This window comes from Quercus lobata, chromosome 4 (assembly GCF_001633185.2).
Source record: "Quercus lobata isolate SW786 chromosome 4, ValleyOak3.0 Primary Assembly, whole genome shotgun sequence".
Lineage (NCBI taxonomy): Eukaryota > Viridiplantae > Streptophyta > Magnoliopsida > Fagales > Fagaceae > Quercus > Quercus lobata.
Genome location: NC_044907.1, coordinates 77,253,131 through 77,265,360, shown reverse-complemented (window position 1 = coordinate 77,265,360; position 12,230 = coordinate 77,253,131). Strand labels below are relative to the sequence as shown.

General features: G+C 33.8%; 2 protein-coding genes across 2 annotated transcripts; both read right to left on the bottom strand.

Annotated features, from left to right (window-relative positions):
- Nucleotides 1-1,065: 1,065 nt before the first annotated feature.
- LOC115983180 (ESCRT-related protein CHMP1B) lies at nucleotides 1,066-2,179 on the bottom strand. Its single transcript, XM_031105822.1, has one exon. The coding sequence runs from the start codon at nucleotides 1,880-1,882 to the stop codon at nucleotides 1,265-1,267; it is 618 nt and encodes a 205-aa protein (XP_030961682.1). The 5' UTR covers nucleotides 1,883-2,179; the 3' UTR covers nucleotides 1,066-1,264.
- A 4,831-nt stretch (nucleotides 2,180-7,010) lies between these two features.
- Nucleotides 7,011-8,027, bottom strand: LOC115987259. Its single transcript, XM_031110769.1, has one exon. It carries the CDS (start codon nucleotides 7,928-7,930, stop codon nucleotides 7,310-7,312), a length of 621 nt encoding a protein of 206 aa, XP_030966629.1. The 5' UTR covers nucleotides 7,931-8,027; the 3' UTR covers nucleotides 7,011-7,309.
- Between the last annotated feature and the right edge of the window lie 4,203 nt (nucleotides 8,028-12,230).

Here is a 12,230-nt window from a genome sequence, read left to right as displayed (position 1 = left end):
ACCCAAGTTAAAATAATTCTTCACTTCAACAATTAAGCATACCACAAATATTTCATTTCACCTCCATGTCCAAACCTCCCCCACTTCAACTACATTATATTTTTGCGACAGAACTTTAAGAGTACAAGCTAGACTCTTCATATTGAATAAATCATTCAGTACTTCTTTGAAACTCACTACTACTTTAATACCTCCAGGAAAACTGAAGTTATTATCCTCTCTTCAGTCATGCGATTTCATCTCTGAACTCCATCCATATAACAATGTACTGTATCACTCACCACATGCCTGGCGTTCTTAGCATCAAGAACTGCCTTCCAAACATTAGCTCAACTCATAGTTACATAAAAACATAAAATATTCCTATCAAATCCCACAGATCCCCTTTCTCCAATAGCCAGCTTTTCAACCCCCGTGAAAATCCATCATCTAGTCCCACAGTTGGCACTAAAACATAACTAGTACAAAACAACATACAAAACTGACTAAAAAGAAACAAAGATGTCCCAAGATTTTTGACAGATACTCTTAACTGAAAGGCAAGCATTTACATCTTCTTGGTCATCATAAGTATAAATCAGAGTAATCATAAAATATAGCTGCACTTAAGCACACCAGACAAAAAAACACCATTGCTGACCTACCATACCAACCCATAATCCAGATACTACATACAGTTTTTCATAGCATCAGTGTAAAAACAAACCAAACATAAACATCAGTACCCAACCATAACAAAAATCCTAGATCCCTCTTCAATCAAATCTAGACATACCAACTTTCTCCCACACCAAACTTCCTGCACACATAAAAAAACCCAGACACCCAATTCACTCAATCTACACAAGCAACACATTCTTCTACCACAATAAGCAAACTCAAATACCATTTTTAAGGCAATAACAATAGCCAGAATCCCAATTCAGCTAAATTTACAGAATAAAACAAGAACCGTCAACCATAATTGACAATCCTCAGAAACTGATTATACACACATCACAGTCTCACATAACAACCAGTCAGTCATCAACAACACCCATATCATCAATTTTCATCAAATGCAAATTTCATCACAAACACACACACACACACATAACCACGATAACTGGAATCCGAATGGAGTAAAATTTACAGAATATAAAAATTAAGATTCAACATATTTAACATTCCTCAGTAACTAATCATACACATATCACGTTCTCACATAATAATAATAATAATAGTAAGTATCACCAATTTCTCATCAAGACCCAACAAACCATTATTACCCTCTGGCCTTAAGCTCGGCGAGCCGCCTCGACAGATCATCCTCATCGACCTTCTCCGACGTGGACTCCTTCGTCGGCACGGCATGCGCCGCCGGCTGAGGCAGCCCGACGGAGACCTCGAGGCCGTAATCATCCGCAACCTGTTGCATCAAGCTATTCACCTCCCCTTCGGGCGTCGACAGCGAGGTCGAACCGGCCATGGCGCTCTCCATGAACTCGGCCTGGACCTCCATGTTCACAAACTGCTTCTCGAACGAGTCCATAGTCTCGGACATCTTCTGGAGATTCCCGGTGGCGAGCGAGGACTCGAGGGACTTCACGATGTTCCCCATGGACTTGTTGATCGTGGACATCTTCGCCTGCGTGTCGAGACGAGCCACGACGGCGTCGAGGCGAGAGGCGAGGCGGAGATAGTTCATCTGCTCGGTGCGTTTCCGGATTGCGTTCTCGGCGTAGATTCGAGCTCCGTCGATGTTGCCTTTCTCCATGGCTTTCTTGATCTTCAACTTCTCGGATTTCTCCTCCTTCTCGCATTTCTTGGCCTGGCGTTGGAGCGATTTGGATGTGAATTTCAGCTCCATGATCTGGTTCAAAAGCTTCTCTGTGTTTCCCATGGCTGAAAATTTGGGAATCGGATTTCGAATTCTAGGGTTTTGCTTTTTCAGAGAGAGAGAGAGAGAGAGAGAGGGATTTGTTGAATTCTGGATTTGGGTTTGATTAGGGGGGTAAGATATACAGAGGAATGAATGGACGGTGTTGATCTTTTGGAATGAAGCGAGTAAGCGTTAATCACCGTTGGATTTATGTGGGTCCGGTGTGAGCGTGTGTGGTGGGTCCAGATTTAAATATTCGGATTTCTGGAGTTCTGAGATCTTTACGAGGAAATAAGAAAAAGTAGAAGGAAATTTCTGCGAATGAGGAAATAAGGAAGCGTGTTTGAGTCAAAAGCAGGACAAGCTAACCGTTGAGATTGGAATAGAAATTAGAAACGCTACTAACTTTTTTTTTTTTTTGGGTTAAGATGGGTGAATTTTAGGAAAGATAGAAAAAAAAAATTTTGAGAGAAAATGGGTGAGGAAACAAATTTTGTGGATGTTTGGTTGAAGGGAGAAGAAGAAGAAAAATTGGTAAAGCCTAAATATTTTCTCTCCATTAAGAGTTATGACAAAATTTCAACTATATTTTTGATGTAGGTAGAATTTCATCTCTTATACAACTCTAAAATATTTTATTAAGGACAAAATTTAACTACAAAATTGGTTATAGTTTTAGACTATTTTAGACTATAACCTTACTCAATATCTTTTTATTTAAGGTGAATTTTGACAATTTTACCATTGGATTACATGTTCTTCTTATATCTTCCATACTTGCAAATTTCTAGAAAATTAAAAGTTAATAGCTAAATCATCAATAAATTGTTTAAATTACAAGTTTTTGTAATTTAAAATTATGCATAAAATATAATCTTATTGATCATATAGTAAATAATATCCAATTGACATAAAATTTTACGTGTGTACTAAGAGCGTAAAGAACATATAATTCAACGGTTAGATTTTTAAAATATGTAGTAATATTTATTTTATTGAGTAAGATTATAGTCTTAAACTACAACTAAATTTTTAGTTAAAACTTTGTCATTTTTCTAATTGAGCTAACTAGAATTCACATGTTATTAATCATTCTTAAGAATAGTTGAATTGTCAAGTTTGTATTGACATATTAATAACTACTTGTTAGATTGGTAGTTGTGAAATATTTTGTATGATTAGACTTATTATATACCATACTAGTTGAAGTCTCATGCTTTGCACAATTTTGCTTATGTTTATTTAATATATAATTTATTTGAAAAATAATAAATAAATGAATAGTTATTAATACATAATTTTAGAATTCACACTTGATGTATCGAGCAGTTGCTTATAACAAAATATTTGTATTTGTTATGTCTATTATTATATACCACATACCACGACAAGTAGTATATCTTTTCTTACAAAAAAACAAAATACTTCTACGAATTCAAGCCATAAATAACATATGCACTAGATATTTAAGTTTTCCCAACATACTTGATTGGATAAAATAAAATGAATTTCTTTTTTTGAATGTTAAAATATATAATCAAGAACAAATTTCTTTTTTTGAATGTCAAAATATATAATCAAGATTGTTTTCATGTATAAGTGAATGTTTATGTATATAAAAAATTTTGATTCTACATATAGTTTTCTCCAATATCCCAATAAATTTCAAATCCTGCAAAAAGAAGAAATTGTATGAAAGAGTCAAGCTTGAAAGTTGGCACTACTGAATGCAATATATGTTACCTTGAAATTTAATTTAATTCATTTAATACCTAATTTCTTAATATTTTCATTTTCATAAAAGTTAGAACTTGACTATACTATATATGCCATTTTGATGGAAAATTATTGGATAGTTCGGGTGCAATACTCTTGGAATACGTAAGTATTATCCCACTTTCACTAACTTAGTTGCTTAATTGTGAGACAAAAAGTGATTTTAGCAAATAAAAATTTAAACTTATTTGTTTAAAATCACACTTATACAAAAATAAGTTAAAGCAGCAAACATGTACTACAATATTACATATTTTAACATATCATGAACAAATTCCTTCATATCATAGTTACACAAGATTTCAAGGGGCCTAATTGGCACCAAATTTTAATACATTAATACCAAGAAATTTCAATTCCACTGCAGCATATAATCTTAATTTTAAAAACTTAACCCTATGTTTGGATGGATTCCCCTCTCCCTCTGTTCCAACACATCCCAAATTGTTCCCCCTAAATATTATATACTGCCTTGGTGTTCACTACAGGCTATACAATGTGACCCAATGAAGATTAGTGGTGGGTATTTAATACCTTCATGACTATTTATAATTCAAGTTAATTAAGTAGTTTACATGATTTTTACACATAATGCTTTGTCATAAGTTTTTGTTTGGAAAATGAATTTGCGACTTCCTAGCGAATAACTAATTTTAAAACCACTCTTTTTTTCTTTCTTTTTTTTTTTGAGGAAATTTAAAACCACTCTTGATGAGACTACGTTACAATAATTAATTTTGTTTAAAGAGTTTAGAATTATGCAGAATCAAACACAAATGATATAATGAGGTGAAATGCCAAACCTTTACTGTCATATCATTTCCGTATGTCATTATTATCGTCATTAAGTAGATTCTTGATAGTATTTGGCACATTTGGAGCTCTTTAATTTGTTGAGTTGGGTTATTCGGTGGAATTTGAGTTGGTGATTGCTAAATAGATGCTGAAGCATGCAAAGAACGTTTATTTTCTGCAGAAGATAACTGTTTATATCATGATTGGGCAAGCTTTTGGAGTGTTGAATGTGTACAGTTGGTAGGTAGATGGTACTTTTGGCGCTAAGTGATTGTATATCATTTTAATCCCCCATCTTGTTTGGTTACTAAGATGATAAGACAAAGATGTACTACATGTATTGACAATAGTAAAAAGAAAAAGGGTAAAGATTCAATTAGACATTATTCAAATTTGATACACCTAGAGATATTTTTTGAATAAATGTACTCATAGAAATATTTTTTGATAAATATATACCTAGAAATATTGCCCATTGAAGAAGTTCACATTACATTTGTTTGTACTTTGTAACTTGTTTGTACATTGGATAGATTTTTTTTTTTTTTTTTTTTTTGGATAACTACAGTGGAAAGAATTAGATAAAGCAAAACGGACAGCGAATAATGAAATGCAATGTCATGTCATACCCTGTAACTTTGTTAAATGGACTAGGTCCCCAAAAGAAATTAAACAAGGGGCAAGGCTCGGTACAAGCAAAGTGAGTGAACTATGTTAATGGTAGTTCAAGTATCACACACTATTTTACAACTTTTTACCATAACTTTGATATGGCAGATTGTAAGTGGTTACCTATCACTTACACATGAACCTACTATTTTTTCTCCACCATTCACACTCTTCCACATCGCAGTTGTGGTAAAGAAGTCTTGAGATAAGTTGTGGTACTAGATTTTCTCTTCGATTAATGGGCCATGACAAAGAAAAATGGGTCTCAAAAACCAAAGACCCATAAAAAGAATGGGTAATTGTCCCACATTGCTTAAAAGAGTGTGTTGTGTGTAGTATAAATTGCTCCACCCTCCCTTAAAAAGTTACTTTGGCTTTTAAGTAGAGTTATGGTGTGCCTTTGTGTTAGAACTCATTTCCCTCTCCCTTATGTGTGTGTGTGTGTGTGTGTGTGTGTGTGTGTGTGTGTGTTTGTTTCTCAAAAAAAAAAAAAAAAGGGTTATTTCCCACATTGCTTAAGAAAGTGTGTTGTGTGTAGTATAACTTGTCTCACATTCTCTTAAAAGTTACCATGGCTTTTGAGTGGAGTTGTGGTGTGTCTTTGTGTTAGAACCCCTTTCCCTCTCCCTTGTGTGTGTGTGTGTGTTTCTAAAAAAAAAAAATTCTCTTTAGTTAATGGGCCATGACAAAGAAAAATGGGTCTTAAAAACCGAAAACCCATAAAAAGACACTAAAATACCTTGGGCATATTTTCACTTGGTATATGCATAGTTATCAAAACGTGAATTGTATCGTATCATATATAGTAAGATATATAAAAATCTAATAAAATTATTAAAAAATTATAAATATACATACATATATATATATAAGGTATATTAGTTATAAATTCAAAATATATTAAACCAATGACCAATTTAATTATTACATATGTAATAATATTTAATAAAACTAACTAAATAAATCAAATTAACATATGTTTATAACATACACATTCAAATTGGGTATTTGGCATGTAAGAGTATCTTAAATTTGTTAGGTTTAGTAATTGGGCCCATGGTCATAATGGTTGTTAGTAGGAATTAAGGTTGTGGATTTTGAGTATAAGCAAAAACTAGAAATAAAGTTAGGCCCGAGACTTGTTATTGATTTCTTTTTAATATGGTTTTCAGACTGAACTGTTAAAAGAACCAATAAATGGAGAGGTTTAAAGTTTTTAAGATTGAACTACGACGATATTATAATTACTTTAGTAATTAATTAAAACAAAAATATAGATATTAGATTTATTAAATTAGCAAAATTGACTAATATATATATATGGGGGAAATTAAATGATTTAAGCATATTTTTACAAATTAAATAAGAAAGTTAATAAAATTAAAATAATAAAGCATGTTAAAAACATTAAAAATTATAATTAATTTTTGAAGTATAAAAGTATGAATATCTTTGAAGGATTTTAAATAATACATCTGCAACATTTTCACAAAATATCCTAGGTTGTAGATTGTTATTGGGCAAAGTGTAATTTCAGTGATGAATCTAAATTATAACTAATAACAATCTGCTACTTAGAATTTGTTATAAAAATATTATAGTCAAATGTTCCACACTTCCACTAACTTAATTACTTACACCTGAAGGAGGGAGTTGCAACAGCATATCCCATAACAAAGGATTGCCAATTTAAGGAATCATTGCCCTAAATATTTGGTAAATGATGTCATCAAAAGGCTAGAATACCAAGTTTTCTAATGTCCCCCTTAAGAAACTTGATTGCTTAATTTTATAAAATATAAATTATTCAAATATGACAATTAAATTATATTTTTGAATTTAATTGAGGAAATCCAAGGTACAGTTCTTAAAGAAAAAGAAAATTCAAATTTTAACACTTATAATAACATAAAGTAAAATCAATATTTATTCCATGAGTTTGCCATATGTTTCCAAATTCCAATATCACCAAAAGCAGAACAGAACGTTCTGCACTGACTTCCCATCCCAACACCTAAATTCTGACAATTTGATGACAAAACCAAGTCTTCTGCCCCCATATAAAATTAGCAACCAAAAAAAAAAAAAAAAAACAAATTGATGAACTCAAAAAAATCCAATCCTATCCCAAAATTACCCACTTAAATTGCCAAGATCCTATTATCCAATCCAAACCCCCACAAATGCCCCTTTACAGATAAAAAAGGCCTAATTACACAAGATAACCCTTGTGATTGCAAGAACAAAGCAAGACATTGTGAAGAAGAACAAGGTGACAAAATCCCTTGCAGACCATTTCCTGACCTCCTTGGCCTCGACTCGCAAACTCTTTGCCCTTCGAAGCGCATCGACCTCCTTCAACAAGTCGAATTCGAGACCCTTCTTCTTCAGTTCTTCAGCACACTTAGCCAACAGCTTCCCATCCTCTTTTTCCCTCTGTAATAGCTTCTCCAAGTGGACCTCCACATCGGTCTTGTACCGCACAGCCCAGATGATTCCGAGAGAAAACAGAATGGAACAGAGTGATGGGATCCATGATCTGTGGCAGGCTAGCTTGTTGTATCCAAGTGGGTCATTAGAGGAGGAGGCATTGAAGAGGAGGACTAGAGATATGGAGTGGAAGAGGAAGAAGAAGATGTATAGCATTGTGATTTCCTTTCGGACCGAGTCGATTTGGGTTTCTTTGAGGGTGATTCTTCCAAGGATTAGTTCCTCTTCCTTGAGCCATTGCTTGAGAAGAAGCTTGTGGGTCGGTGTTTCTGCGATTTGGTGAAGTGGGTGTCGTGGTTTTGATTCCATGATTGATGGGTTTGTGCTCTGATCAGCCATTAATTTGTAGAGAGAGAGAGTGAGAGAGTGAGAGTTTTGACAGAGTGAGAGAGAGTTTTGAGAGAGGAGAAACAGTGTGGAATGCAAGGTTTTTCAAACGGTCAAGTGGACTTTGTTTTTGAATTTCGTAACGGTCGAATTGGAAATTATATTTCCAGGAATGCCCCTAGTCGGTGGATTAAATAAAAAACCGTGCCAGCGAGTATAACGGCTACCAGCTTTTTCTGAGGTAGCTGGCATTTGAAATTCCACATTCGTCCTCAACGAATGACATACGCATAGGAGGGTTTTGGTTTGTAAATTACTAATTCAGTCCACTGAGTCACTGACTATTAAACAAAGTTTCACTTCCAATCCCATCCAAAAATAAAAGTTTCACTTCCAATACTCAAAAAATAAAAGTTTCACTTCTAACAAAAATTTATATATTAAACAAAATTTAATTTGCTCCATCTCAATGCAGTTCCTTAACTTTTTTTAAAAAAGAAAATTAAAATTAAGTCAATGTTGTTATTGAGCTTTCTTTATATTTTCTTTTAAATTATAACAAAATTAATATATATATATATATATATATATTTTTTTTTTTTTTTGAGAAACTAACTAACTATTAAACACACACACACACTTAATTACACTCTCTTACCAAGTTCAAACATATTACTTAATCCAAAGTACCACTATAAAAGGACCTAACCTAAAGTTATAGAAGTGTTTGTCTATCCAAGCCACTTTGTATGGATGAGGTTCAATCAGAAGCTTAAGGCGTTCAATTGTAGAAGATGACACAACATTTATGCAATTTCTTTCATCAATAATAAGCTTCTTTGCTTGGTTTCCACAACGAACCAACGTCTAAAAAATTGAAGTTCTCCAACTCTCTTCCTCTACTCTAGGGGATGCTAGAATTCGTCTCTCTACAGAAATAAGAGAAGTATTCTCCTCATCCTCATCCAAGTTATCCATAGCAAAAGCTCCATAATCAAATGCATCCTCCCTATGATCTTCATCTTGCTCACAATCATTCAATTTCCCCCTAAATGATCTCCTTGATCGTGTGGACATGTTGCAAATCCTTGCGTTGATACCAAACTAACGTAGGACAAAGGGGAACAAACAAAATCTGATTTAGAATTGTTAGGGCAGATCTAATAGCACTTGGGCTTTAAGGGTTTAGGGTTAGGTTTTGGTGGGAAAAAGACTTCTAAATAAGAGGGATAATTGGGGTTTCAAATGGGATAAGGATTAGTAGGGTTTGGAGGTGAAATTAAACAAAGGAGAAAATTAGGTTTGGGTTGCTGTGAGCAATAATCGTGAACAATACTATTAAGTTAAAGATAAATATCTAGGAATCACACTTAGACTTCCTAAGTATCACACCTGGGTTCCTTGGCATTACACCTCAGAGAAGGTTGCATTACACGAACCATAAAAGAAAGCTGCATAGCTCTTAAATTTTGAAAATACTAATAATCTCAATAGAAAGTATTACAACTCTTTAAATAGAAGTCTAATACCTAATTGGATTTCTTAAAACCTTAATAAGACTTGGACTTTGACTCCTTGGGCTTTTACTGCTAATCCCAACTAAATAACCAAACTTAAAAGAAAAACCAAAGTAAGACCCAATAGACTATAATAAGCACAACCCATTCTAGAATATTAGGAAATTACAGAATTGTCCTTGATATATATAAAATCAAATAAAATATAATAAATCATTCTCACTGCCTCCTTCATCACCCCCACACCCTAGACCAATCAAACAATGATCTAGCAAACAGCTCTATCAATATTGAAATTCCACACCCTCAAGTGTACAAAGATTATGATCCTGTCACAAAGTAAGTACACATCAAGCATAGAAGGACCAAAGTTCCAAATATCTAAATATTGTTGCCTACACATTTGGCCATCTTACAAAAGGTCAATAACAGTAGCACCCAACGAAACCCAAAAGGACGAAACACAGAACTCCACAACATGAAAGCAAAACTATGGGTAGGCAATTTAGACAAAGAGCAAAGAGCTAATAAGCACTTCTGGGTAGACAGACCATGGCTTCAATCAGACAAGGTTAACATATAAGACAGCTTCAATAAGCAAGAAACAAGGCAGAAAAGGCTTCTAGACATGCATCAACCAAAAAAAAAAAAAAAATTTAGTCAGACTACATTTATACTTTTCCTCACATAATCATCTAGTAATCATAGTTCCTAATCCTAAGTGCTAGACATGATGCTGAATTTTCTCAAAATTTTAACCTACAACCAAAAAGTAAACACAGTTTCAGACTGCTTGTGTAGTCTTTGTCATGGTTAATACATTTGCTTGTCAAATTTCTTTCTTTTACAAACTCTCACACAATCCATAAAGGCTTTTTGAAATCATATACTTCTGCGGATATATAAAATATAAAGAATTAATACCTAAGTTTGCCATCTTGGCATTGGCATTGTCCGTCAATCCTAGGTTCTTCAACACATCCCCTGGTTGTAAATCAGCGTCAATCTAGACCAAAGGCATAGTACATGACTAGATGTGAAAAGAAAATTGATTACCCAACCAAAACACAACCATGCCCAAAATAAGTAAAACAGTTAAATCAGATGACTAAGCAAGAATTGAATTGCCATATATGACCGGATGATGTAGCAAGACAAAGGAGACTCATTTAAAATAATTAAAAACAAAGATTTAAAATAAACTTCATTCATAATCTCTGAAAGGGAAATCTGCAATCAATTCAATCTGAAAATATGGTGAAATTCACATGCATTGTGTGTAACAAAGGTCAGAACAGCGTATATAAATGTTCCAAAGTGCCCTATTGAAAGATAAGTTGTGTTAAACATACAGGTTAAGCACATTGTTGTCTAACATTATAAAGAGTAATTTTTTGATAAGTAACATTATAAAGAGTAACTAACCGCAACTAATTCGTTCTTGAGCTGTTGCATTGAATTTTTGAAGCAAGAATGTTCTAATAGGATCCATCGGTACATAAGCCTCCAAAGCCAAACAAGATATCCAAAACAATTTAGCACTAAAAGTCATACACCAACATAATCAGAACCCAAAAGAAAAAGCATTTTATTTATCAGCTACTTAATGAAACTCTAGAACTTCATGCTGGGATATGCTGAAAAAAAGCATATGATGCTTTCTATTCATAAATAGTACTCAGCAAGAATACACAAAAATACATGTCTCATAGATTGGATATGTAGATCCTTCTTCATCAAGGGCCTTGTAGTTACAACTGGTATTTTCAATGAAAACATTTAAGGTTTAAATCTCCCCTCTCTAATTGTTGTAACTCCAATACTACACTAGACAACGACAAGGCTTAGCCCAATATTTTAGAAGTTGTCTATGTATTCTCCACAAATTAAATAGGGCCTGCCACATTTTGTGTGTGTGTGTGATTCTATTCTATCTGAAATTATGACCACATATATACCATACCCAAAAAGATCAGTCTAGTAACACTTAAGTACATACATACTCAACTAATTCAATATATCAATTAGAAGCATAAAATAGCTAGTCTTAATGTCAGATACATGTTGCAAAATTAAAATTCAATATTGTAAAAAACAAAAAAAATACTAATAATATGTATAATAAAATTATAGGTCAAGCTTGGGTCCAATGGCACTACACTACAAAACATGCGGGTCTTAGGCCACGAAAGCCACGTTTTTAAAAAACACGGCTTAAAGAAAACAACAGAAGCCGCGTTTTAAACATGCGGCCATAGAACGCGTCTAAAGCCACGTTTTCTTGAACTATAGCCGCATTTTTGGGGGGTGGAGCTATGGCTGTGTTTAAAACATGCAGCTATAGGACCTTCCTATTTCATTTTTTTGGCAAACATTTTTATTTTTATTTTTTATCTTAACTATGGCTGCATTTATAAAATGCAGCTCTAGCTTACCTAAAGCCACGTTTTATAGATGCGGCTTTAAATATGGTCAGAAGTTGCGTGTTTAAAACGCGGCTTTAAATTTGGTCTGAAGCCGTGAGTTTAAAACGCGGCTTTAGTTTGGGATGGGGCCGCATTTCTTAAACGCGGCTTCAGATTTTGCCTATAGCCGCAAGTTAAAAACACAGCTTTAGGCTTTGTATAAAACGTGGCTATAGGACATAGCCTATAGCCGTGTTTGAAAAAGTGCGGCCATAGACCCCTTAGGCCTATAGTCACGAGGTTTAGGCCACGTTTGAAAAAGCGGCCTCAAAAAACACGGCTATAGGCCAAATCGTCCTATAACCATGTTTTTCTGTTCTATAGCCACAT